This window comes from Acanthopagrus latus, chromosome 23 (genome assembly GCF_904848185.1).
Source record: "Acanthopagrus latus isolate v.2019 chromosome 23, fAcaLat1.1, whole genome shotgun sequence".
Lineage (NCBI taxonomy): Eukaryota > Metazoa > Chordata > Actinopteri > Spariformes > Sparidae > Acanthopagrus > Acanthopagrus latus.
Window position 1 is genome coordinate 16,903,486 of NC_051061.1, and position 27,761 is coordinate 16,931,246.

Below are 27,761 nucleotides of genomic sequence, written 5' to 3' on the forward strand. Positions count from 1 at the left end.
AACTCATGTCTCTAGTTGGGGTTTTACATGTGAGACATAAAACAGAACACTTTCAATGTTCAGTATCATAAAATCACAATACAATAAACTATTAATAATACCACACTACATCAATATAGATATAACCTGCATCATGGTACAATAATCTAAAAATGGGTACAGCTTTGTTTGTCTTTCAGCCAGCACTTAACCTTTGTTGTAACAGATTTTATATCTGTAATTTGGTTTCAGCTGGTAATGTGTTCCAGAATCGACAGTCTGTAATGGAGAAAGCTGATTGTCCAAATTTAGATCAACAATGTGATATTTTACAGTTGCCATTCACCGCACTCCTTATTACTCTGTTACCACCAGTAAGATATATCAGGACCTGGATATTAAGACGTGTTAGGATCAGTTCATTGTTTGGTAAATAACAGAAATATATATACAGAACATGACATTTTCTTAAATAAGAGCATCTTCTGGGTTGCCAGGTTGTGGACAAATTCCTTTGACTGACCACCAGTCCTCCTGAAATGTGCAGCTGGCAATCTGGATTAAATTATATTTATCAATACTTTACCAACCTAAATATCTGCCGAATTATAAATTATAAGTAGGTGACAAAAGCAGTCAACAGTTACTGATGGATTACCTTCACCTAGCCTCTACAATTATAAACGCATCATTATTGAATAGAACTGATAAAAATCAGCCGACAGAAGAAGTAACAGTTTGACATCGGGTCAAAAACTTCCCTGTATTGTATTGCAGAGATATATATTGTTGGCATGCTAACCGGCTAGCACCTAGTTACTTTGTGGGGCAATAGGTCGACGGAAAAAAGGCTCTCAGTGCTTCAAACTTAAAACATAGTTCGACTGCCAGCTGCACGGTTAACTGTGCTAACTAGCTAACAGTAGCTACAGTTAGCAGCAGTTAGCGGTTACTAGTGATATGCTATCCCCTTTCTGCTTGGAGTATGAATTTGACAGGTTGCCAGGTCTTATGTACTGCACCCTTGAAGCAGTAGTGAATGCCTAATTGACAATTATTATTCAGGGATAGAATGTAACTCTAAGTATCTTTATTGGCAACCGACCCAAAAGCATGTAAAAACACATATAATTGACTTTGACTTTTAATACTTATGTACATTTAATATCAGATACTGTGAGACTTTTACTCAAGTATTATTGTATCTGTGACTTTGACTTGTACCAGAGTATTAATACTCTTTTTAGGAGAGGTACTTTCTACAACACTGCCATTAATACAGTCTTTATTAATAGAGGGACAATATCAGAATGTAGTTTAACACTTTGAGAACACGCAGACCAGTGTGCGCTCCAATGCAAGTACATCAGAGACCTTTATTCATTTTCAAATTAAACAGTAATATAGAACTACTGAAGGCATGATAGCTGAAGAAAATGGTGAATAATGGTGTACTGCATTATGCTTTTTTTTTTTCCCTTTTCTTACTATAACATGGTACCAGCCTCCTGAATGACTCTGGCCTTGGCCCACATGCAGCTCACTGGCTCTCTGGATCTCCTGCAGCTTATCAGCTTGAGGGGAGTTTAAATGTTTAGAAGGTAAACAAGATCTGAATGCAAACCAAATGTGATGTGAACATATTCCTTCGTATTCATGTCTGTCTCTCTTTCCTCTGCATAAACAAAAAGGGCTCACACAGCGATGTGTTATTAATGCTTTTATGAAAACAGTATTTTCTCTTGCACACATAATACCAAGTGCCATTCGTACAACACTGACTGCAAGCTTTGAAAACTGCAAAGTCATACTTCACTCACCATTTGTTGCATGCTACAGAAACCCATCCTGATCACCCATCCTGTAATTACAGTAATCCGTGTGCAGCACCTTTCATTACTGCACCAATTTGTTTTCAGGGAACCCCCTTAAAAAGAGTATTACCTGATTCACTGTAGCCAACGGTAATTGGTGGTTGCATTAATTTGCTCAAATTAGTGTTTAACCACTCCTGAAATATACAGACAAGAAATGGCAACAAGAATAATAATGCAAAGTTAAATCTATCTACAAAGGCACATACAACAAATTACATTTTTTTAGAGCGTAAGTAAACATGTGTCTGTAAGTTAATACTGTTTATATTTCAAGTTTGTTCGTAAGTTGGGGAAATACTGCATGTCTTCCTCTTTTCCCCACAGTGAAATTAAAAGTGCCAAGTATCTGGAGAATCACGTAAGACTCAACCTTCTTGAATACAACCAGCAACAACCTCTCCAACATTATTACATCTGTATAACAGCATATCACATAAGCTGAAACAATAATTTGTAGAATAATATATTAATGCTTTAATGAAAGTCCGGTCATGCTTAGATTCCTACTTATAAGAGACTCAGTTAAATAACATTTTTTTTGTCAAGCTATAATCATCCTTTAAGTTTAAGTCACATAATTAAGTGTAAAAATGTTAAAATATTTTCTCAAATTAAAGATAAAAAAAAGGATAAAGTAGCACATCTTCACTCTATCTGACATATCAAGAGATAATCTACAAATGAGCGTTAGCGACACTATAATAAATTTTGTAACAAGTCCCATATCTGTGTGTTTCATGAATCCTCAGTGCTCTTCTTTTCCAGAGCACACAGCACTGACAAGAGCAAATACTCCCACAGTGCATCATGGATTCATTATCCGGCCTGAGGCAATTCATTTGCTAAGAGCCGCGCGCTTCTTCATCTCTGATAAACGACATCCTTCTTCCTGCGTTGGGAAGTGGCTCAGTGTAAATTGGACCACTTGAGGTCTGAACTGTGAAACTGGCTGGCAGCAGCAGTCTTTTCTCTCCTTCTCACATTCTGAGCCTCTTTTCCAAAGCCCCTTTGTTGTCAGAAAATGCAGCTTTCCATCGTGTTCAGCTACACGTCATGCTTTGCCCTTGGCCTTGGCCTTGGCCATTCGCTCGGACACAGTTTTGATGGGAACTCCTTTGCGGGACACTTTGACATGGATGAAGAGTGTGGCGGGGGACAGGCTGGAACCATCTGCTTTCAGTAAATGAACGTGTCGATATCCTGAGAAGAAAGATTACGCACATTACAAACAACATGCCACAGTGATGACTCTTCTGGAACATGTGCAGAGTAGATCTTTATGATCACCTGTCCGCAGGCTTGTGAAGGGTACAGTGAACTGCCCCACAAAGTCGTTTTTGGCAGTATGATCGTGGTCCTCCACCACAAACCGGACCAGGGCCAGATCAGGGACCTGCAGCTGGAAGCTCAGGGTGCAGTTCCATTGTGGGTTGAAGCCTGTAGAGGGCGCACGAGAGCTTTAGATACATCATCCAGCACTGAAGCTTGACAAACTAATCATGGCGCTGGACAGGAGAGGCTCCTACAAAAAGATGTCAAATATCTGTACTGCCTTCTGCATTCTCTGCATTATTACAAAACATAGCTTATTTTTCATCGATAATAGCTATATATGAAACACAGTATTATCTCTCTGCTTAAAATATTCATACACTTAATAACCAGGGTTAACTCTTTTTTGATAATACAATAAGTGAATCATGAAATCTCAGAATTACCATTGTTGTCGATCCGTTGGGTTTTGTCTCTTGCGTTATCGATAGAAACCCCGTGAATTTCCACCCACACTTGTGGGTCCACAATGGAGCTCGCCTTCTCTGTGTTGATTTTCGGCAGCTGCTGTGCAGATATTATCTGAAAAGCCAAATGTAATTAGTCAATTCTCACATCAAAGTCTGATGGGTAGTCTATCAATTTTAATCACACAGCCTCAAGTCAGATATATCTGCACCACTGATGACAGTCTCTATCTTTAGGACTTCATTTAGAAACCAAAAACCTTAATGGGAGGAAAACTCAGTAAGAGCAACACTGGAGGGACAGACGTGCAATGGATTTGTGTGAACAGATAGAAACCGCAAAAAATACAGTGACACAAAAACAGAACTTCCTCGATGGAGGTGACTCAATAGCTGCTCACTCACCCGTATGGTCAGCTGGGTGGGGATGTGACCGGGGCCTCCTCCTGTGATCTCTGGGTTGAAGTTGGACGTGGGGCTGCACAGGAAGCTCGGTTTGAGGACATATCCACAGCGACCATTGGGGAGGAAGCGACCCTGGTTCAGGTCCATCTGCTCCCCGGGCGTCTGGAAGTTCAGAGCCACTGCACAGCACAGAGAGTGGAGTCAGTAACACAGCACATTCGTGCCAATGGAAAACATTTCGGCATCAGTGAATCACATCACTGTGCTGCGGTGTAGCAGCAATTTGCAGAAATGAGAGTCAGTGTGACATTTGTTTGGCACTTACTGACCACATAATGCTTTTCAAATGAATTGCCTTGATTTGCTGCAGTCAGAGCAGCATCCTAGCTTCTAGCCTGGAGTACTAACCCATCTGGCAGCCACCGTTCCACATTTCCTGAGGATCATAGTTGGATGATTGGAGGCGCTGGCCGGAGGGGTAGATCCGGCTCAGCTGCCTGCTGTTGTGTCTCACAAACAGCTTTCCTGCAAATGAAAAGATAGAAAACCACATGCCGTGATACACTGGAGGCTGATTATGTTTTCTGTACAATCAGCTGCAGTGTCACAAAATATTTTTGACTCTCTCACTCTCCGGCGTGTCAAGAATACAGTTATTTCCATTGTTGTACCTGAGTCTTTGATGAGCTTGAGAGCCTCGTTTTCAGAGAAGGAGGACATTTCATTTGGTTGGTTTTCAGACACATTTTCAAAGCCACGGAAGGGAACACTTCTGCAGTACACCACCAGGTCTGATAGTTCTGGGCTCAGTTTACAACTGACCTGGGAAGGACAAACGTAAGAGAAAATGGGTCGATTATCTAAAAAGCTCACTTCAAATTGCGTTTATGAAAACTCCTCCTGAACTGACCTTTGCAGGATCCTTCTTGGGTGTATTCTTGTTGCTGTTTGCTAGTTCGTCATCAGAGCTCGAAGAGAAGCTGGCATAGCTGCCACTCTTGCCCAGCTGGCTCAGGTGAGGAGTGTGCTTCTTCCCTTTTACAAGAATACGCCCTTTCAGCTCCTGCGACCAAGGTCATTGGAACAAATGACTCCATTAGAAAACCTGACAGCCAGAGGCGTTTGAAAAGAGGAACCAGCTGCGTGTGTTGTACCTCAGGAGAAGGCAGATCCTTTAGCGGCTGGGCACTGAGGGGCTTGGTGAGCAGTTTGCTGCCCAGGATGGTGCGGAGGTGTTTGGCCATGACAGCCTGCTGCTCCACAGAACAGTGGTTCTCCAAGGACAGGATTAGAGGGTACGGGGACGCCTGCAGGAAGACACACGGGGAAAATGTGTACGCCAAGCCATTAAAACACAATTAGATCACAGAATAGCAACGCAGGAGCCAACACAGCGATACTATAGTATGTCGAAAACAAAATACCACAGGGCTGCCTGTGAGCCTAGTATGCAAGACGTGCAGTAGGCAGTAAAAGTCAGGGATCTGGATCTGTTTACTGACGACTACTCAATTATTGAATTAGCAGTAACGAGGAGCAGCAGGCATACTTTCATAGCTGAGGATTTACACCATCGCCGTCGAATCAAGTTCGTTTTTACCTTGAAGGCGTACTGGCCGATGGTTTCAATGACCTCCTTGAAAGGCACTTTGGAGGTGAGAGTGTGGCCGTGGTAGATGACAGGTTCACCTTTATCTCCGTCCCAGCAGTCCAGCTCCACACAGCGGCAGCCCTGAATCAGAGCCCTGGCAGTGAAAGAAACGTACTTAAAGGGTCAGTTCACCACAAAATCAAAAATACATATTTTGCTTCTTTCCTGTAGCGCTATTTATCCATCTACACGGTTTTTGTTTTGTAGATATCGGCAGTGGAGACGTCTGCCTTCATTATGTTTGAGAGAAGGCAGACACCTAATGCCAAAAACAATATAGATGAATAAATAACACTACAGGTAAGAGGAAAAATATGCATTATTGATTTGGGGGTGAACTGTCCCTTTAATTTTACACCATAGGACGATCATACAAATCAAGAACATCTTAACTAGTTGTAGAAATGTTTGAGTCTCTGTCTGGATACCTGATGTATGGCTCAGTGCTGCTGGCACTGGTAACTTGGTCCTTGGTCAGGTAAGTGTTGTGCGATGAGGAGATGAAGTAGTGGGACAGAGGGCGGCTCATGTCCTGGTAGACTCTGGCGTGGTCGGGGTTCACCACATCGTTCTCCCGGGACAACATGTACATGGTGAATCCATTCTGGGTCATGAACAGGTTCTTCTGAGCTGCAATAAATGGCAAAGTGTTATCTTTCAGTGGGTTTATAAGCAAAACTGTTGAGAGTTAAATTAATATATTAGCACAGAGAAGGACGACCAGCTGGGACGAGAGACAGATCCGCTAAATCACAGCCTCCTTCTAAGCTAAACAGTCTAGAGGAAAAGGAAATCTTCACTTCTTTTATTAATCATGTTGACATCATTAATTTTAAGCTGTGTTGTGGTGTTTACACTTAGCGCTTTACTCAGCAGACCAACAGCGCTGAAATAATTTATCCCTATTCAATCATGTATTTTGGAAACTTAATAATGTTTTACAGATATTTACTTTCATGTACAAGATTGAATTTGACGAAACAGTGCCTATTTTATTATCTTATGTTCATTAAATGGACTCTATGTAACACTTTGAAGCAGTTTACATGTATTAATCAGTTTTTATTGGCCATAACTTGAGCATATTGTAACATGATGCAAACAACAAGATCTTCCTCGTCTCTCTCTGGTGCCTTTATAAGCCTGGTGATGATTTGTTGAAGCTGTTTAATGCTGCTGGACTGTGGATTTTATTTATGAGGGACTCGGGACGGATTCTCCCTGACAGTCCAAAGGATGTGACCTTATGCATGTTCTCGAGTGGCCTGTTTGCTCTCCACGTACAGAGAGCACCAGTAGCTAACATTAGTTTAGAAATGGAGTCTGCAAAAAGCCAAAACTAACGCAGCTACCAGCACAACACAGAAGTTCCACAGAGCCCCTTTAAATCAAGTCTGTTTACCTTTCACAAGATATAATAAGATATACTATCACTTACAAATAAAAAGTTACGCAAAAACAAACCCATGGTCAATTTGGTAAACTCAGTTCTGTAGCTTCAAAAGCCTTTATATATTTTTCGATGCAATATTTCTGACTTCTAGTGCTGCAGGAAGGAGTCCTGAAACCTGAATAAGTCAGCATTTTTGCACTTTTAGTTCCCTGATCTGTGGTTTATACAAGCTTAAGACATTTTCTAAATGAGATTATGTAGATTGTCGGGAATATTTGAATACAAAACATTTCTTACAACCTGTTCTACCATGATATACACACGACACAGTAGTGTAGTATTGTGTAGTAGGAAGCTTGGTGTTGGTGACGTTGAAGCATTGGTACCATGATGTAGTTTGTTTAAAGCTTAACATGAGCTCTTCACTCATGGTGACTGCATTTACACTTTAAATTTCTGTTTCCCATGCAGTTTATTTCCTGCAAAAATCAAAAAATTGTCTTCTTAATGAGGGGAACAGGGTGTTTGCTACAAAAATACATCATCCCTGTATCTATTGCTCATTCTTAACACTCAGATTTCCTTAAAACAAACCTGCTCTGACTGCATCAGTGGTAAATCACTATTTTGTCAGTCTGGATGCAGCTTAAGGAGGGACACTCACAGTGTCTAAATTCAAATGTTGTGGGTTCTTCTGTTAAAGCCTTAAATGAGTGCTTTCAGGACCTACCCCAGTCATTGAGCTCATAGGTGAGTATGAGGCTCTGAGCGTGATTCAGTGAGGCGTCTTCTCCTTGGTCTCCCAGGAAGTCTCGCAGCTCTGCGGTGGCGAGCACACAGCCATTACTGGAATAGTGTCTGAACACGGCATCCAGCTCGGGCCGCCGCAGCAGCTCCCTGCAGAACTCCTCAATCTCTATGTGATCCAGTCGACCGTCGCCAGAGCGGTCACACCTCTGAGACACACAGGGGGATCGGGGATGGGTTTAAAAACACAAACAATCCAACACACACGGAGAAACACAGGCACATATCGAAATAAAAGCATGCTTTTATTCTGGGTGTGTGCTTCGTATCACCTGCGGGGAAAGCATCTTCATAATAATTCAACCCAGCTGCGCAAACTTACATTAAAAAAATGGTTCTCTGAGGAGGGTCAGGATTGGAAATTGCACCAGGAAGGAGCATAAAACCAACATTTCTGCTGTAATAGAGACCTGAGGGACAGCGCAGCCAGTAATCCCCCACAATAAAGAAATAACTGGCTCTTGATTTGTTGTGGGAGGGGATAAAGATGTTGTGGAGCGGAGCTGAGTGGTTGGCTTGCCGCTGGCTTGGTAACTGAACACAGACTCTCGACTCCACAGCACGCTGAGCCCATACAGATATCTACTGACCACACTCAGTATTCCACAGGTGCTTAAACAATTCACATAAAGACGACCCTGACCTTGAATAAAGAGCGGGCGTACTGCTCACTCAGGTCGATGTTGATCATCTGGAGAAGACGTTTGACCTCGTCGTAGCTCATCTTGCCGTCCTGGTTCTGATCGGCTCTCCTCAGGTAGCCTCGGATCCAAGTTCACAGGGTTAAGGAAAAAAAAGTGACTCAAATCTAAAACTTACATCTTACACTTGACTGCATCATGCTTCCTAATGTGGATCCCTTCATCCAGGATCGAGTCTAAGCTCCGTTCTGCTTCTGAACCACTTCACTTGGCACCCATTGTTCACCCTGGCAGGGGGTCCTGTTTTCCATGGAGCCACCCAAGGTTTTCTCTTTCTCCTCCCTGTCTTCCCCTGCTTACTCAAGAGGGTTTTTTTGTTGATACAACAATCACTTGCCCACAAAGACGCAGAGAGTTACTGTTGGTGTGATAATTTCTCTCCCTCATAATAGTTGTGAAATGATCCTTTCCTAGTGTGACTTTAATGTAAAAGATTCACAGTCCTTGTTCGGGGCCCCTCGTGATTCTACCTCTCGCTGTGAAGAATGTGTTGAAGGAGGCATGTGGTTGTTATTCTTTAGAGGAACAGATGGACTTTTTGGAATTGTGGATTTTCGTATATGGTGTATATGTTTTTTGTAAGGTTGCTAACTTGGCCAAGTCTCTCTTGTAAAAGATATGTATGATAAAATAATAGTACACTTAGAGTTGTATTAATAAACTTTAACTGAGCAGACAACATCGTCAGCTGCTTCCCGCCGTTCTAGCTCAACTTTTTTTTTTTTTTACCAATTCTTTTTTGATTCTAAAACTATTTCGGACAGCTGTTGATTCACTCCCGGGATCGTTTTGGAGGATGTACTTTGGAGTGCTGCTGAACTGTGTTGCATAACTGTGGTGTTTCTATTATTTAGCCTTCTCTCATTGATATTTAGTGAAGAGGTGGACAAAATATGAAACAAACGAATGTATGAGCACCTTCTCGCTCAACTCGTCCAAAAGCTAGAATAGTTTCAACAAAAGAAACCTGAACATTAAAACTACAGCTCTCTGCCACTCTGCCGCCCCATCACTTGCTTCTGTTTCTACTTGATTAATCGGGAATATAAGTGACAGATTGATTTACAATTGAATTAGGATGCATAAATGGAGTATTTATTGCAGAATCATCTGCCTGAAAGAGTCTATAGCAACAAGACTTATTTTAGTTTGCTGTCACCTGGACGCCAACACATACACAGTGCGGCGTTTAAGACAAACATCACCTAGGCTACTGAAAGGCTCCACGATGAAACGTCATAAGATACAGGAGATAAAAAAGACAGAATAAACAAGATAATTACGGTGATGATTATGTTTTCACCAAACTAAAAATATATAAACAGAGAGCACTACCTGATACCTACACTGAGCCTCAGGCTACAACAGACTGTAATTAACAGTGATAGTTGGACTATATTTAGACTGGCTTTTTATCTTGTCATTACTGCTCACCTTAGCTATGCTACGGACATGTGATGGCACATGTGACAACAGTGCTGCCTCAGCCTCACTATATTTAATTTAGCACCCTGGAAATTGGGCAGGATATTGGTCCAGTTTCTCTTTCTGAGTCATGTTGGCCACGTAGTCCTTTAAAGCCCGGAGCCCCCGCACCCAGCGCTGAGCCTCGTCCTCACAGGGGCACAGCAGATCCAGGCTCTTCCTGGCTCCTCTGAAGACGACAGTGAAGCACTGGTTCTCCTTAACTGAGCCAGACAGACGCCTCAGAGCCTCCGACTGGCAGCCTTCACGCACACATTCCACTTCTGTCACTGCGACTGGGAGGAGAGAAGAAGAGTTCAGACTAAAAATGTTGTTGTGTTGTTGAGTAAACACAGCTTTAGCAGGAGAACACAGCACACAGAGCGAAGCGGCTAAAGGTCAAACGTAAAAGCCAGAGAGCAAAGTCTTGTAATGTGATTTATACTGGCGTCTATCTCAACATGGTGGCTGCGTGTTATAATGTGTGGGGTTGATTTATGGGATACGTAGTAAAAATCCAGAATAAACAGATTACAGCCATGCTAGCAGCTCTGTGAGGCTGTTTTAGCTGAATCCTAACATTAGCACACTAGTAGCTCAAAATAACGCTAACATGTCAATGTTAAGCAAGTTTGCCCATTTGAGGTGAACATGTTTGCATCCTAAAGTCCAAGTACAATTGTTTTTTTTGCCCCGGCCCCTCATACAGCTCTTGTTGGCCATAACATCCATGTGTTTATGATTTATTTTCTGTAAATGAAGAATATCTGTGCCAGTCCATGCAGTAGATGTTGAGGTATTTTACATAACAAGTGAAAACTTTGACCTGCTGGTGGTGCTAGAGGGAACATCAAGGGACTGACAAGGTCATCAGAGTTGACTCTCTGGGACCATGAACGTGAACAATGAATTGTTGAGATATTTTAGTTTGGACCCCTGTGGTGGACTGACTGCAGACAAATCTGTCTCATGTAAGTTTCAGTGTCTTCTCTTATATTTGACTTCCTGTCAGTTACTGAACAATTGTAAATTCTCTGCTTCTGCTTGAGGAGAAAACTCGATCGACCTCTAACAAGAGTATTTTTATGTGATCTGTTTATCTTGTGTTTGCATTTCAACACCCAGAGAAGACAGCCAAACACAAACACACTGTGGGGCTACTAGCTGCCCCTAACACAACAACTTTATTCAGCACAGGAACTCGTCTATTTCGGCTGCGGTACGCCTTCAGTGTGGTGATCACTCAGTTGGGTAATAAGCAGTGTCTGCCCTGACAATAGCCTCATTCTCTTACTGGAGGTCATAAAGCCTCTGCCATCCACCTCTTCAAAATTACTCCACATTCCTGCTTTGTGGTTATCCCAGAGACATGGCAAAAGTGACATGCAAGTGTGTGTGTGTGTGTGTGTGTGTGTGTAGAAAGGCACAGCAGAAGTAACGCGTGTTGTATTCTATGCTAAGTGCTTTTGAGGCAGAAGAGCTGCAGGCGTCAGATCACACTGGACCTGGAAAGGCGCTTGGAGCTCGGAAAAGAGGAACCAAGCCAAGCTTCAGTCCTGGATTCACACAAACACACACTTAAAACACACGCAGACATGCTCCTCAGCAGCCTGCTGGTGTGGCACTATCAGTATCTGCTCTCACACTGCTTGTTGTCATCATTGTAAGGAGTGTTACAAGCTGCAACTTGTCCACTTGGAGTCTATTTCTGGTGAGGCTGCAGCACAATTGAGATGGCCTTCACCACCACCGCCGCCACTCGCTGACCCACAAACCTGCCCACCCACCCATTCACACTGAAAGGCCAGCGGGGGTTAGCATTAAACTGCATACCAACATCAGGACGGAGAGCACAAACAGAAAAGAGGAGGGAGGGACAAAGGTCAATTAATGAGGAAGAAAATAAAGGAGTGTGACACAGATTGGTCTTGTGCATGTCAGCTGACACTTCTCCACCTTCACTCTAACTCCCCTGCGGTGAATATTCATTCCAAGGAAATGACAAAATAATTAAAAGTCCAATTCTGTGTAATCACTTTTGTATAAATACATTTCTATTTCAATATGGGAAGTCGGGCAGATAAAACAACTCTGCTGGGGTTTAAAGAGCGAAATTTGTAATCTACTCAGCATTTGTATTGATTCTATATTCAACACAACAATGAGATGAAAAGACTTCATGTTTTACTGACTCTGAGGTGTTCCTATTATTCATTTATTTATTTATCTATTTTTTTAGGCCACCAGTGTAACTCTGAGATGCTGCAATTGGGATCTGTAACAAGTGTGTCCTACATACTGACATCCTCAAATTGATTTTTCAACCTGAGCTTCAAGCCCATGCAGGAGTGCGGTCACCTGTTTTCAAACTTTACCTGCCAGGATTTGGTTTCAGTTTCTTTATCTGTTATGATTGAAAAAAACATGAATCTCACTTCTTCTTTTTTTTTTGTTTTGCATTGTCTCTGTTCCAGAGGTCACTGCTAACTCCCACTCTTGGCCTCTGTGATTAAACATAGTATCACCAGCTGTATTTTCCCCCTCAGAGGAGTCTTCACTCAGGTCACAAGGGTCAGTCCAGCCGAGTTACACAAAGATTGAATTACTATCTAACTAGCAGATAACTTGACTTCATAAAAAAGTGTCTGCAGACACTTGGTCTGAGCCTTATTTGCCCTGGATGTTGCCTCTGAGGCTACAATACCTTAATAGTGGAAGATATTTTCCCCACTCCGTCACAGAGTGTACTCACATGTTATCACTCTGTGAACATGTAGGGGCAGCCAGTTCATCTTAAATTGCCCTCTCTTTGAAAACATGAACTGTCTGTTGCCTTCTCGCGATGTTTATAAGTTGCTTGATGTTGAGTCCCTCTAAATAACAACACTTTGAAATCAAATGAACAATTCCTACGCTTTCTGGACGAGAGAGGGGTAAATATGATCCTAAATACGATATGAGCTTCATGTTGTGAACATCTGCATGACCATATTTAACATCTGTCTTAGTTTCAGCAGGTTTCGTTTGTACAGGTAGTTGCATGGAACTATCACATACACAACACAGTGGTGCACTTGGTCAGTAAGTCTGTGATGTTGTAAACTTGCTGTTGGAAGTTTCAAGGCTAATTGGTTAGCGACGGACCCGCCACTCAGATGTGAAAAAAAGAGTGGAGGTGGGTGTAGGGCGTGACTTGAGAAAGGCCTTTTGTTGGGCCTGTACACTCTGTGAGTTTGTAAAGACGCCTGCGACATTGCTAAAGATAAAACTAAAACAACAACGGTTAACTGTGAACACTGGAAATGGTTAAAGTCATTACATTTCTATAAATATGCTTGTTTTATTGTTGTTCAAGAACCTTTGAGTTAATTGGGCCCCCACCCAACTTCTGAAAACAAACCTACGCCCTCGAGATTAAATATTACATCCTTGCAGGACTAGTAGCCAAAATATACAGGAAAGAGTTCACTTCTGGTGCATTGTGGGAAATGGTGCCATTAGAGAGCTCACACTAGTTTGACCCCATGATCTGGACTTTAAAAAACGCTTCACCAGTCCAGGTAATTATTTAATAAATCTGTCACATAAAGTACAGTTGGTTGCAGAGCCCATGAGTAGTCTTCACACTCATCGAGGAAATAAGCCACCCCTATAATAAGTCAAGGTAGAGAGGAGGGCATTAGATAGAGCCAAGATAAAACAGCTCAACAACTCTGAACAATAAGCTGGCTGAATGACTCACATCCCAGTCTGTGCTGGGCCTGCTGGAAGGCCTGCTGGTCTGCGTCTACGCGACTCCCCTGTAGATAAGCTTTCCAGGCTGAATTGCTTTCCTCATCTGATATCGAGTTTCCTCCTTTTCATCCTCGAAGACCACTTCCTATTCATCAGAAATCTCACTTTCAGAGCTCCACTTCCTCCCTAACCCCAGACTTCTCCTCTCGGTCCTTCATCCTCCTTAAAGCCTCCCTCCTGATGATTAGTTTGGTAGAGCAAGCTCACACACGAACTCTCTTCCTGATCATAAAGCTAAGCTTCAGCAATACTCACATGTCTGCTGGGCTTTGGCTTTGCGGGAGCTCTTGGTGGACTCGCACCACACAGTGAGTCCGTCCTCCAGCAGCCGCAGGTTTCGGCTTTTCTGCCACCTCGACGAGCGAACTTTCACCATGTTGGAGCCCCGCATCATTGTGCGTATGTCCTCATTTTCCAGGCCTATAGCACAAACACAAAACAGATTGGCATTGAGTGATAGAAAGTTGATTTGATCACTAAAGTCTATAGGACTCAGACCAACACCAGTCACATGACTAAAAATAACACAAAAGTACATGTAAGATACACATATTGATACATAAATGATAGAAATATGTACAGTGACTATTACGTCACTGTTTAAAAACCAGGCTGTCCACATCGGTGGATTGTTAAAGCAGCTTAATATGACCCATATTTACGTTTGTTTCTGGACAACAGCCTCTAGTGACCAGAGTAATTATAACAACATCACAGGAGGAAGTCAGGTGGAGCAGCATGAAGAGCAACAAGTGTGTCCCCATCATATCATTTATTCAAGTGTAATGCCAAGAAATGGCTCGATCACACTCAAGAATGTGAACACTGATGCATGATGTTTGCTAAACCTAACCACAAAGTTTTAGTGCCTAAATCTAAATCAAACTGCCAGCATACTGTAAGATGAAGGCCTGTGGCTTCCGGTATATTTCTCTGAAAGCAGACCTCATTGAATGTCAATGAACTGACTATAGTCAACACTTCTCTGCTTATACCTTCAACCAAAGGTTGTGTTTTATATACAAACTTTGGACGAAATGACCAGAGGTTGATACTGGTCAAAGATTTCAGTGTTTCTCTGGGTGTTTTTTTTTCCCCAGTCTAGACTTTTGTTCAACAAATTAACAACATACTTAAAGCCAGAGTAAATCTGCAAGAAATCTGAATGCAGAGACGTGAATCAGCCGTGATAATTTATAGATTTATTACTCTCTTGGGGCAGCAGCAAGCCAACGGACAGCAGAGAAGCAGTTGCAGTATGGAAAGTTTCAGAGTGTTCTGCCGGGCTGTGCCGTTGGTCTCCCTTGCTATGGAAATGTCATCAAGAAGCTAAAACAAATGCAGAGCCAGGGAACAGATTGTTATTTGTTTTGAGCACTGAAAGGATCTGGGAGTGTTTTAGGGGACAATAAATGATGAAAGCAGGAGGCCTGTGGGATCTATAGATATGGTGAACACACAATAAAGCTTTAAGTTGACCGAAGGTCAGTTGTTTAACATCACTGAAACAGAAGAAAACAAGTAACTATGAAGTGTTTAGTTTGATGATTTATTGTATATCTAAATGTTGGCACACAAAACATGGCTTTTGGATTTACAAGAACATTTTTACCGGAGCTGGTTTTGATTAAATAAAGATTGAAGAATAGATTTTTTTGTTTTTTTTGGACTTTTTGCTGGACAAAACAAGCAAACTGAAGATGAAATGAATATTTTATGGACTAAATATTCAAATTAAAAATACAAATACAATACAAAATTGTTAGTTGTTGCTCTAGTTTAAAGCTCAGGCTGATTTTTGGACTGAAGTTAAAAGGAGAGTTGAAATAGTCGTTTGCTCTCTCTCATTCCAAAAGTTCAAACACAGCAGACTCAGAGGGCTCAAGCTGCAATCCAACACTGTGACGTGGACATTTTTGCATTAGTCAAATGTTAAATGATGTAAGATTTACTCAACAAGATCTTCTGTAGAGTCAGAGTGTGTTTTTTCCTCCAAATGAGGGAAATAACTCTTATTTTAGTTCATTATTTTAATACATTTAAGATTCTTAGATTGTTTCTCAATAAAAAGAGATGTGATTAGTGATGCCATAAACATATCTGATTCCCAAAAGTATGTAAGGTGAAAGTGATTGCAGTAAGTTTTTTGGCTATTACTTATAATACTTTTTCTTCGTTTTCACTTTTAAAAATCTGTGCTATGACAGCTGTGTGTTGTGGATTGATTGAATAGTTCTGTAAAATAACAGAATTACAGTATGTTGTTATTACAGTTACAAATAATGTATACAGGGAATTTCAACAGCAATTCATGGTTGAGGCATGTAATATTTCAGTGTAATTTCAGGGGAACTGCTCGGCAAGTTTCACTGCCAGACATCTGACTTTGTTTTTTAACAGAATAATGTTGCCAAGAAATCTGTGGAAACAGTGAGGATGACACGTAAAGGCCAATTTTCCCTCCAGAAAAAAGAAATGAAAGTTTTCTTATAAGTGATATAAAAATATTCAGACAATCTGGCTCAAAAATGGTTTGAAGTTTACAGTGTGTTGCACATATATACTTTTGCAAAACAGGTATAAAAATGTGCAAGGCAAAACAAAGCACAGGTCTGGTTAAGAATCTGGTGATATAAAAAACTGCTTCATGACAAAATAATCAAACTGCAGCTTTACAGTGAAGTGAAGGACATTCAGCTACGCCTCATTGCTTCTCTTGGTGGATGAATGGGATCTCTCACAGAGCTCTTTTTCTCTTTCAGGGCTGTTCAAGGGAGAAGTCTAAACAAACTCTCTCTCTTGTCACATTATTCTTCATGGCTTAGCCTCTTCTGCTCACCCCTGAAGATTTGTCCAGACCCAGTTGGCATTCTCTCTTTTCTCTTTGCTCTAAATCCTCATACTGTCAGTGCCAAACGGCTGAGGTTCCTCAAAGGGCCCCCCGAGCTACAGCACAACTGAAACTGCTCTCGCCCCCCCGCTCGCCTGACATCGAAGCAAACTGGAGCCGTAGATTCCTCCCCATCATGGTCAAACACAAAGAAATCCCCCTACCAGCCCTCCACACACACAACAAGCCTGTTAGTCCAAGCTGTTACCGCATGCAAGGCATTCCCACAAGCAGAGCACATGGACCTGATTAAGTGCAGGTCATTGACCATGATAAGCTGCCCAAACAGCCCTAACTGCCTCTGTCTCAACCCACCGCTTCACCTTTTATTACTGCCTCTCCAGCCTGAGCAAAGCTGTTTCCCCACCTGCATGTTTTTTTTTTTTTGACATATCTAACCACAACAGGACAAGTGCGCACAAGTCTGCAACAGTGAGGCAGTCAACACTAGACACTCCTGAAAGCCTATTCATGAGGGTTTTATATCGAGGGATGGGCATGATTCCTCAAGCTACAGCACTGAATCGTGTTTTGTTGTCATGGCCTCCTGCTGAAAATCTGGTCGACATCCCACCACTTTACGTGGTCAAAGCCCTGCATGCTAGGCTAGCAACCATGGTGATGTTTCTCTAAAGGAGGAATTTCAACACTGCACAGGAGTAAAAAAAAAACGCAGAAATGCAGCAGATCTAGCAATGTTGAAGGGGGAAGAAAGTACGGAACAACAAGAAGAGTCCACAGTCTTTGCAAAGCTGCTCAGTGATTTGACCACGGTATAATGTTTATCAGTGGTTTCCATCCTAGATTAGCACAACAGCATGCAAGCATTGGCACTGAACACAGCTGAGGTTGACGGGACTGTCATCAGTTGTGCAGGTATTTGCCACATTAAAATAAAAGGGTATAATGTTAGCCTCAACGCTAGCCTTGTTTTTATACAGTGGTGTTTTGAGCTAAATGATAACATCACACTGCTAACACACTCACGATGGCGACAGTTTATCATGTTTACCATCTTAGATTAGCACAAGTATCTTTTTGACCTAATGGTGACACCATACGGAAGTTAATGGATCCTCAAAGCAATTGCAATTAATCCTGTGAGGAACATGAATTTGTGGTCAAATGTTAATGAGTGAAATAAGAAGCCTTTTAATCTGACATATTGCCTGCAGTGATGTCACTCAGCGACTAAGTTGCATTGTGGGTAATGTAGGTGCCAGGTTTTGAAAAGGAGGAAGAATGGTCTAAATAAAAAAGGTGTTTTTAAACTGTTCACAACAATCTTATAAGACCACATTACAGGCAGCTTCCTCTGGCGCCATAAAAGGCTTCAATAGACCTCTTTTCACATTTGTAGTCGTCGTCCTCAAGACCTGAAAACACGCTTCAGCTTGTAAAATTGTCGGAGTTACCCTTTAATGACAATCCATCAAATGCATGTTGAGACGGAGGATTCATCACCATCAATCAATTTAGAGCTGAATGAAAAGTCAGGTAGCTGTCAACATTACAAGGACTCCTCATCGAGGGACCATGAACGTACGGATACAATTTCATGGTAATCCATCCGACAGTTGTTGAGACATGTTACTTTGGACCAGAGCAGTGAAAGTGTGTCTCTAAAACTCTAAAAACTGTTAAATAGCTGCCACTTTGTGGGTGTATAGGCGCTGTGAGCAGCGGGGGGCCAGGGGGGCTCTTAAACTTAAAGGAGGCGCTGAAGGAAAACAACCATATCAGCTGGTCAGTAATAGATTGTGTCTGCATGAGTCGTCTTCACTCAGACCCACATACCAGCTCATCCTGGGACACGGTTCACGTTTCTCTCAGCATAACAACTGTCACGAGCGTCGGCTAGCCGGGATTCTACACCCGCACAAAGATAGACGAGTCGGGGTGTTGCCGACGTGATATGGGTGGAGGGTCAATTCAATTTTCTCAATTCGGTCCCCGCAAGACGGGTCAGGCGGTCCTCTCCGCATCTCGTCATACAAGGTCCAGTCTTTAATGAGAATTAAGAGATGAGCTAAGGAAAGACTTTGCTTTGGAGTTGTGACGTCTTCTGATCTGAGAACAGATTTACCAGAAAAAGGATTAGAAACAAATTGTGGTGTTTTGAAATGAAGAATTACTGCCAATGTTTTTTTTTTTTTGGACGGCCCACAGCCGAACGTGAAAGTGAAGCATCCTCTTTGTATTCAGCTGAAAACACACAGCGACCTATTCTCTCATTCTCTTTGTCTTTCATAATGAGGGACAGATCATTCACCCACTCATTAACACACACAAGATGACCACACAGTGAGGAGTCTATAAATACAGTGTGGAAGTGATGTAACATACAAAAGGATCATATGCAGTTCTCACAGCAGACAAAGATACGAGTCCTGTTATCTGGAGGCCAAAGATCATTTCTCCTGCAGCTCCAGAGGTTGACAGGCTTTAAAGATATTCAGGAGAGAACCAGAGCTATATGATGGTTTACATATTCTGGTGTAAAGATGAACGAAAATTGGAGCGGTAGTTTAATTTTGATGTGTTAAAGCTGTTAAAAACTCAAAAACATGGAACAGAAGACAGGATTATAATCATACGCCACATGTTTTTTCATGACTATAGTCATGAGGGTCCATAAATCTGATCTGACCTTGTTTGTAGTTCAACACTGTTTATAATCCCACAGATCCACTGCAGTAGCTGTAAAAAAAATTATGATAATAATAACCGTAAAATCTAAATGTTTTCTTTTATTCGGGCCAGATTAAGCCTAAATGTGAAGACAAATGAAAGCCTGAATGCAATCATTTGTACACAAACAACAACTTTCCCAGTCCCCAGACTTTTGCCCCCAAATTTGCCTGAAACATGTTGCTGGCACCAGATTCAAAATATTTGCAAAAATCAATACAGCTGATGAGGTGAAACATTTTATATATAGCCCTTGTACTGTTCCTAATTCAGTATATGTAAAAAACATAGAAGCAAATGATAAAATAAAGATAAAATCCCGGATCCTTTGGAAAAGTGGTGACTCTTCCCTTTAACACACACTCCTGCACAGGCTGCATGTTTGATAATGATGACCAACAGTGTCACATGAAGGCTCAGCTGGAATCGTATTAATTATATGCCAGTAATGTCTTTAGTAAACAGTGCTGTTCTGTAACTTACAATCTTATTATGTACCATAAAATCAAGCCAGTCAGATGAAATCATCTATTTTCAGCTGGTTATCAGTCCATCTGCTGTATTACATTCTGATTACACATTACATGCTGATCCCATCTATCATCTAATGAACAGCAATAGTTTCCCTGCACATGTTTACATGTTGTAAACAGCTTCTCAGCCTTAGTTTAACATGTACTGCACTAAACGAGGTCCTGTGTTAAACCTCTGTCATAATTTCACACCAGATTTAGCAGCAGCCACTTTTGACCACAGGTGCTGTCTGAGAGCGAAGCGCTCATCCTCATTTGTTAGTTAACATTTATCGCTGCGAGCTGTATTTTATTATTTTTTTTCAGAGCATTTTTCTAACAAGCACTTCGTAAAGTGATGGAAACCGCGCGGGGTGTTACGTTTACACTAATCAGCAGATGAAAATGGATGGATTGTGTTTACCACACGGTCTCTGAAATCCCAACAAGCAATGCATCACTGGATGATTTTCTCCAACATCACCATCGCCTCACACCTTTGTTTATAAACAGCTTGACAGGAAATCAGTGGAACTTCTGTGTCGCGCTTGAAGCCAGGCGTTCGGTTTATGTTAGCAGACTCCATTTCTAAACTAACGTTGGCTACTGTTGCGGCATTAAACAACTTCAGTAGATCATCCTCAGGCTTGTGTCGACTGAGAGAGACGGGTAAGGTCTCATTTTTCACATCGCGTTACAATCCTCTCACATATGGTCCATATAAAAGTGACTCATACATGGAAATTGCTGTAAATTGTTACATAATTTCCCTTTAATCAAATTAAGAAAAGCCACAACATTAGAGTTCAATTGTTCTTCTCTGTTTCTGGCCTCTTTGTTGTGTGTTGTAAGCTCACTGTCATCTGAATGTAGTTGTATTCATGCCAAAACAACAAAAAAAAATCTATGCACGGATCCTCAAGGTATTTGTCACCAAGTCAGCTGATGCAGACTGTCTGCACAGCAAATTCGTTCCCATAGGTGCAACCTGTGAACTCGTCCCTCTAGTCGAAAACCCCATAAAGTCAAACCACGGACTTTGTTTGTGTAAATGCTGGGCGAACGCTGGAAAACTGTTTGTTCTCACTCAAAGCTAATCGCTGTCTCTCAGCGTCACAGAGCTCTTGAGTTAACAACACCGCCGATGAGCTCCGAGTCACTCTGAAATCAAATCCACACACCAGACCCACTGGGAACGAGTGCGGTGGTGAATATATTTATCCATATGTGCACCTGTCTGATTCAAACACAGATTATCTCAAAACAAACAAATCTCAGGCTCACAGGCCTTATCTGCAGGAAAGGGCTTAGAGTGATTAAGCAAACAAGACGTCCCGCGACACCACATGACTCAACTCACTCTCTTCTCACTGGAAATGACAGAACTATGTGGTGTCTGGACTTTGATGTGAGTAAGGATTAAAAAGCATTTAAGACATGGCCAGTTGAAGACCACCTCACTGATTTACGACGACACATGGCGGTGAGGGGTCAGGGTCGGAGGGGGTGGGAGGGGTGTAAGGGGCTAGGGTGACATAACTGGCTCATTAGTCGGTATTAGCGGGACACTCAAATATAGCATTAGTTGCGTCTAACATTTTCAGGCACAGAGATACAGTTTCATAACTCAAACATCAGTAATGCTTCAACAAGTGGCCGCATAGTGTCAGAGCTTCAACATGGCCTGCTGTGTCAAGGATCCCTGCACACTTACTCACCGCTCCAAAAACATGACAAAACACAAGTTCAATGTTCGGGAATTAAATGCTCGCAGGCGGATTCCAAAACTAACACCTGTGATTCTTCGGAAGAAGTGTTGCCAAAAAAAAAAAAAAAGTGCCCAAACGTCACGCTTGTGTAACAGCGAAGATATTGTGTTGAATTATGACTTTGGTAAATTTCAAAGTCACCCAGACATGTAGTGCTTGAGTAAAAGTATTGTAAGTATGTACAAGGCTCCAGTTTAACTTTTCACACATAACCTTTTTATTTAGGTGCATCTGTGCATAATTCAGGAGCAGTAAGTTCCCAAAAGTTGAGTAAAAATCTTCAGTAAAAGCCTTAAAAGATCTGATATCAAAATATACTTAAGTTACAAAAGTAATTTTCTGGCAATTATGGTGCTTATCAAAAGTACAAGTACAGGGTCCGGATTATCTTTTCAAACTGGTTGCACTGGTGCAAACTGAGGGGCACCGACACATTATGTTTGTGCAAAAAGTACTTTAACACTTGAGTAAAAGTAACGATACCATGTTAAAGCGTCAGTTTGGTAAATGTCATCCAAAGTCACGCTGGTCGCACTGGTGCGCCAAACATTTTCCTGGGTTCTGTTAAGAGCACCAGCACATAATTTAGGCGCACCCAATAATACGTTTTATTTATTCATCTTTTATGTGTGAGGGAGACTAAAGCAAACTGTATTTAACTGTGAGGTTGTGCAGACAGTCACTGCTTTGCATGCAAGACGTCGTGCTGCTGACTGGACTTAACTTAAACCTGCCAAATATGATGAAGAAATACGTGAATTTCACAGCAGATTATTGGCTGCGAGGATAATTTACATTTGCGTGGCATAAATAGGTCGCGCAGCATGAATGATGGGGTCTTTTCAGGGATTCTGACAGGTGCTCTGTCGCTGCTCAGCAGGTGTCTATTTTGGGGTGAGGTGTGACGGTGAACTCAGAGGGCGTGTGAGGAGTGTCGGGCTGACAGGGAGTGGGCTGGGATGGAGCCTGAATCACAGTAGTGGGTTACAGGGAGCAGCTCTGCGCTTCATAAACACATGATCTCTTCAGCTAACACCCCCACACACACACACACACACACACACACACTGACACACACACCGTCCATTTCAGCTGTGTTTGATGTGTCAGTGGGCTGTCATTATCTTGTCATTCTCAATAGAAGCTGTCTTACTCTGTTTTCTCTAATAAAATGACCGGGGCAGAACCAGGACACAAGCATGTAACCACACAGTCAATAACGTGCTGGATGTTCATTTACTACCACTGACTGAGTTCATTGACTTGAAGTACTGCACAAGTTTGACTGAGGTACTTGTACTTTACTTGAGTAACTCCTTATCCTGCTACTTCATGCGTCCACTCAAGCGCATTTTGAATAAAATGTTCTACATTTACATCACTACATTTATTTGATAACTTCACTTAGTAGCGGTGTTTTACAAAGTACTAGTGAATGCAACGTTATTAAAAGTTGTTAAAACTTTACTTTACCCAAACAGAGTGCTGGAAGTTCATTTACTAGCAGTGATGCCAATGTACTTTAGTCTCATGAGCAGAACAGAATTAAACATGTATTTACATATAATTTGTACACTATGATATATGATAGTCAACATTTTTTCTGATTATTTGTCAAATAAGTTACTTTTAAAATGCACTTTTTGGCTCTGGTGCAGCATGTAATCTGCAATGTAACTAGTAACTAAAGTTATCAAATAAAATGCAGTGATGTAAAAATACAACATTACGTGCCTCCAAAAAGTAAAGTGGAGTGCAGGTATAAAGTAGCAGAATGATGGAAATAATCAAGTGAAGTGCCTCAAAGTTGTACTTAGGTGCAATACTTGAGTAAATATACTTAATTACATTCAATCACTGGTTACATGTTGCTTCACAGATGAGAGTTTTACATGCAGGCATATTTATTTATTTTGTTTTAATTTTGATACATTCACAGCCAGAAAACTACTTTTGAAACTTAAGCAAATGTAATATCAGACACTTAAAGTCCCTTTAGGACACTTTACTGGTAAGTAACTCAGTAGTCAGAAGATAAGTTAAGTAAACCTCTCATCTTTTTTTAGAAGGATACAAACTTCACATTCCTGCTGCTTACATAGATATCACAGTGAGGGTGTTGATCACACACAGTATTTTTCAAAATGTCATGATTGAAGCCTCTTTATCACTTCTGAAGTAAAAGATATCAGTTCACCTCCTGCAGAGCTGTGATGAGAAACATGTGAGGAATGACTGATAAGTTCATACCAAGAATGTCTGAGCAGTTTTCCCCACGATGAAGTGACACGGACACACTTTTGAGTCCTCACGCTGATTCTCTGGTGTTTTCTCACGGAGCAGATATGTGATGTGAAAAGTTTGGATGTGTCCTTACCGAGCCTCCTGCCGGGGTCCATCGCCTTCTCCGCCAGTTTCCTCTGCTCCTCGGTGGGACCGGTGGCCGCTGACTTCCCGCTTCCCAACATGATCACAACGACTGCAGCGACACTGACTGCAGGCTCAACACTCGAGACTCTGGGAGACGCGCAGTCTTAGAGGGGGTGGTGGGTGCAGGTGTCTTCAACGCAAGTGCAGATTTCGCGCTGCCCCAAAAAGCCCCCCGAGCAGAGAGAGAGAGCGAGAGAGAGAGCCGAGCAGCAACAGTTATTCCTTTTCCACATGTAGAAGAGTCCCTCCCCGGCTGCGCTGCGCTCCGTGCCCGTGCGTAATACGACTCCAAACCAGGCGCACACTTTACGCACCTCCACCTCCTCCTCCTCCTGCCCCAAGCACCGCGGAGGAACATGAACCAGGGATGGTCCTTGAAACTTTTTAAAGCTCTGTGAGAACAGAATGATCTTTGATTTATATATATATATATATATATATATATATATATATATATATATATATATATATATATATATATATATATATATATATATATCTCCAACATGATAAAACAAATATCCAGAATGTCCAGAGGAGTGCAGCTTGGCACAAGAAATGAAGACATAATGGCTGCTAAATGTTTAATTCCGCCTGATTGTTAAGATAAATCTACATATAAACCTTGAATGTGCAGAGAGAAGCGTTTATTTAACTGTTTAAACTTAAAAGATACGATAAGTTCGAACATTTAGGCTTCGGATACTCTCTTTAAAAGGGGAAAACAACTTCTTAAAATCTGAAAAACGTGTACTTACATGTGTATACATGGTATCCTGTGTATTGATGACCACTAGCTTTTCATATTGTGTGCGCCACACCTGGAATCCTCTGACCAGGTGAGTTTCGCGAGGACTACACATCTCCTTTACAAGTTCTAGGCCAACTTTTGTGAAATCTGGAGGGGAATGGGGGGAAAAGGACAGATTATAATAACATGAAAGATGTTTTCTCTCAGGGGAAAAAAAAAAGCCACAGAAATATTCCCTTAAACCAATCTGTTAGAGGGCAGCGCCCCCCCTTGGTCGTGAGCACGAACTGCAGACGTTCTCAACAACAACAATCAATCCTGTTCTTCAAGTCAAACCCATCCACTGCGAGCAGATGTATGTGATGGATCTGGATGGAGTGTTATGAAAGAGAAAGGGCTGGATCTGTGTTGGTGGGTGGATGGAGAGATGGGCCACGGCAGCAGAACACTGGCTGGAAACCTCATTAAATCTTCTGTAATGGAGTTATAACAGAGAGCACAGGGGGGGACAGCTGGGCGGTCAGGAAGCTGCTGCTGTCAGGAAGAGCATAAAATGTGATCTTCCCTGATCCACAGCCATCCACGAGCTCACACAAACAAGCAGGCACTTAAAGTGATATGTTTCCTTCACTCAGTCAGTCATTTCATACAGCTGATGTCGTACACCCCCCCCCCAAAAAAAGAAAAACAAGCTGGACTTGCTTCATAAAAATCTAAAAAAGAACAGAGCCCTCCTGTGCAGAGATGGATGAATACACCCTTCAAGGCCATGCCTATTACAATTTCTATCTTTCATCTTCTCTCAATTGCAGCCACAGCCATGTTAGACAGGGTGAGAGATTAAGTCATGCCTACTAATCCTCACAAGCTGTGATCTATGCAGGAGGAGCAGCCCTGCTTGTGTTGCAGCAACGCTCCTTAATGTGAGAATATGGGCACTCTTTGGTATAATTTCTCAATCTCGCCTCTCCCCCACCCCCCCACCAACACTTGGTCGTTAGGTTCCACATTAACTGGAACATATCACCTCTTCCTAACTGGATTCCCAAGCTCAGCTCATTTTGCCAGAGCTGAAACTCTGCCTGCTTCTATTAGTAGAAACAGTAGGCCTGTGTTGTTCGTGGCCATTGGATTCAGTCAGTCTTCACAGGCGGTGTTAGGAGAGACCAGCCACCCACCATAAGAGGTCACAGACCAGAGAACCCATTTCTTCCATAAGTGGAAGTAAACAAACAAACAAAAAAAAACTGCTTTGTGCAAACTAGAAACTGTATGTTTGTGATGATACACAGTTTAAGATGAAGTCAGTGTGCTGACTGACCAGAGAGATGGTTAGTGCTCAAACACTCCTATAAAATACTATCTGACTGTAAGGATGTGCAATAGAAGAGAACCATATATTTGCATACACCCCATAATAAGGTTGGCATTTAAGTGTGATTTTTAATCCAACAACAACTGTTTATTTAACACAAACAGACACAAGTTTTAAAGTAAAGTTATGGACGGATTATAAGTGGACTGTTGGTTTGGCGTGTGAAAGCCAACTACAGCTTGCTAACCATCTGTAAAATAAAGGAAAGCCTCAGTGCTGCCTTGCAAGATCCCGGGCCCGTCTACTTCCTGAAACTAAAATAGTTAATCGAGGGTTCCATGTCGCAATGTACTACGAACGAGGGTTGTTTTTCTAGCAGTCTATGAATATTTTTACGAGTTGTGGTCCATGTGGTTCTGATAAAAAGACATAATGTAAAGTGTGAAATGAATCGTAATCCTTTAGTGGGGGAAACTCTCACGGGAAACATTACAGTCCAGCAATTATGCGGACCCTGTATCAACACACTGGCCTAGTTAGCAGATGGCTACCGTTGGAACCGTCTCTGTCGTGTATCCTATTTTTTTTACATTCACTTGACTGCGTGTTCGTTGACGCTGTATCAACAAATGTCTAGAAAATGAAGAGAAACGTTTGTTTAAACATTATCGAACGGTCATGGTCTTAGTGTTACGCTAGTTAGCCTCAGCGCTAGCTAGCCTAGCTTGATACAGTATGGCGTTGTTGAGTAATACTGGTCCCGCTTTGAAACCATTTACTTTTAAAATTTCACGTACTCAGCCATAACGTTTATTTTGATACTAGTGCGTATAGATACACACTTTATAGATTTATGCAGTGTTTAGTTTGGGAGCGACACCACGTAGCGTCCATCCGCTAACTAACGTTACCGTTTGGCTAACGTTAGCTAGCTAGCTTATCCTTAGCTGTTAACCCGACTCAACAGTGCAAAACTAACACTGCATATCAGAACATGGGTTTCGCAGAAATACTCAAAACTGATCTACACCAGTCCGTCCACTGGCAACATGATTATTGAGCAAGTGTGAGATCGCCTGACCCACCCTTTAACAACGAGGGGCTCGGAGCTGTGCTCGTAGCGGCAGCCTGACAATGAATGCCGTTTGTTTACGCTGATTCCAGAGTTCCCCCCGAGCCCCTGCCCATAACGTATTACTCCGCACAACACACAGAGCATTCATACTGAAACGTTTCATGATCCAACTACGGACAAAACGACTCCCGTTTACGCCACTACACACGTAAAATATTTTAATTTTGAAAACAGGCCGTATTTACTAATTTTCTTACATAAACAATTGGAACGGACTAGTTTCCAAAAGTGGGTGTCTTCATTTCGCTTTAAACACAGGAGGAGCTTCATTGTATTATTAACTCGGAGTTTGACGATGAGGTCAGCAAATAAAAGTAAACCATTTAGTCTTACATACAAAACATTTTATCTTGTTCTGTTGATAGAAAACTGCAATTACAAAGTATTTAAATAAACTTGTATTTCTTAACTTTTAATTTTAACCCCTCCTTTGCAGATAGTAGCGCCCATAAAAATG

The 27,761-nt window shown here is 41.8% G+C and overlaps 1 protein-coding gene across 4 annotated transcripts; it reads right to left on the bottom strand.

The window, feature by feature from the left end:
• Positions 1–1,686: 1,686 nt before the first annotated feature.
• Positions 1,687–27,473, bottom strand: plcd3a (phospholipase C, delta 3a). Of its 4 annotated transcripts, XM_037089923.1 has the most exons (18): positions 27,255–27,473; positions 24,862–25,001; positions 24,418–24,495; positions 24,051–24,258; positions 14,067–14,231; positions 10,084–10,312; positions 8,495–8,624; positions 7,775–8,000; positions 6,080–6,281; positions 5,601–5,745; positions 5,155–5,307; positions 4,911–5,063; positions 4,672–4,822; positions 4,409–4,525; positions 4,001–4,179; positions 3,575–3,710; positions 3,144–3,293; positions 1,687–3,056 (listed from the first exon to the last, which is right to left on the bottom strand). In XM_037089923.1, the coding sequence occupies exons 4-18, from the start codon at positions 24,139–24,141 to the stop codon at positions 2,908–2,910; spliced, it is 2,376 nt and encodes a 791-aa protein (XP_036945818.1). In that variant the 5' UTR covers positions 24,142–24,258; positions 24,418–24,495; positions 24,862–25,001; positions 27,255–27,473; the 3' UTR covers positions 1,687–2,907. The 4 variants fall into 4 exon arrangements, with proteins under 4 accessions (XP_036945818.1, XP_036945819.1, XP_036945821.1 ...); XM_037089924.1 differs by lacking the exon at positions 24,418–24,495; XM_037089926.1 differs by lacking the exons at positions 24,051–24,258; positions 24,418–24,495; positions 24,862–25,001; positions 27,255–27,473 and adding an exon at positions 13,759–13,896 and having other exon boundaries at positions 14,067–14,186.
• Positions 27,474–27,761: the final 288 nt, after the last annotated feature.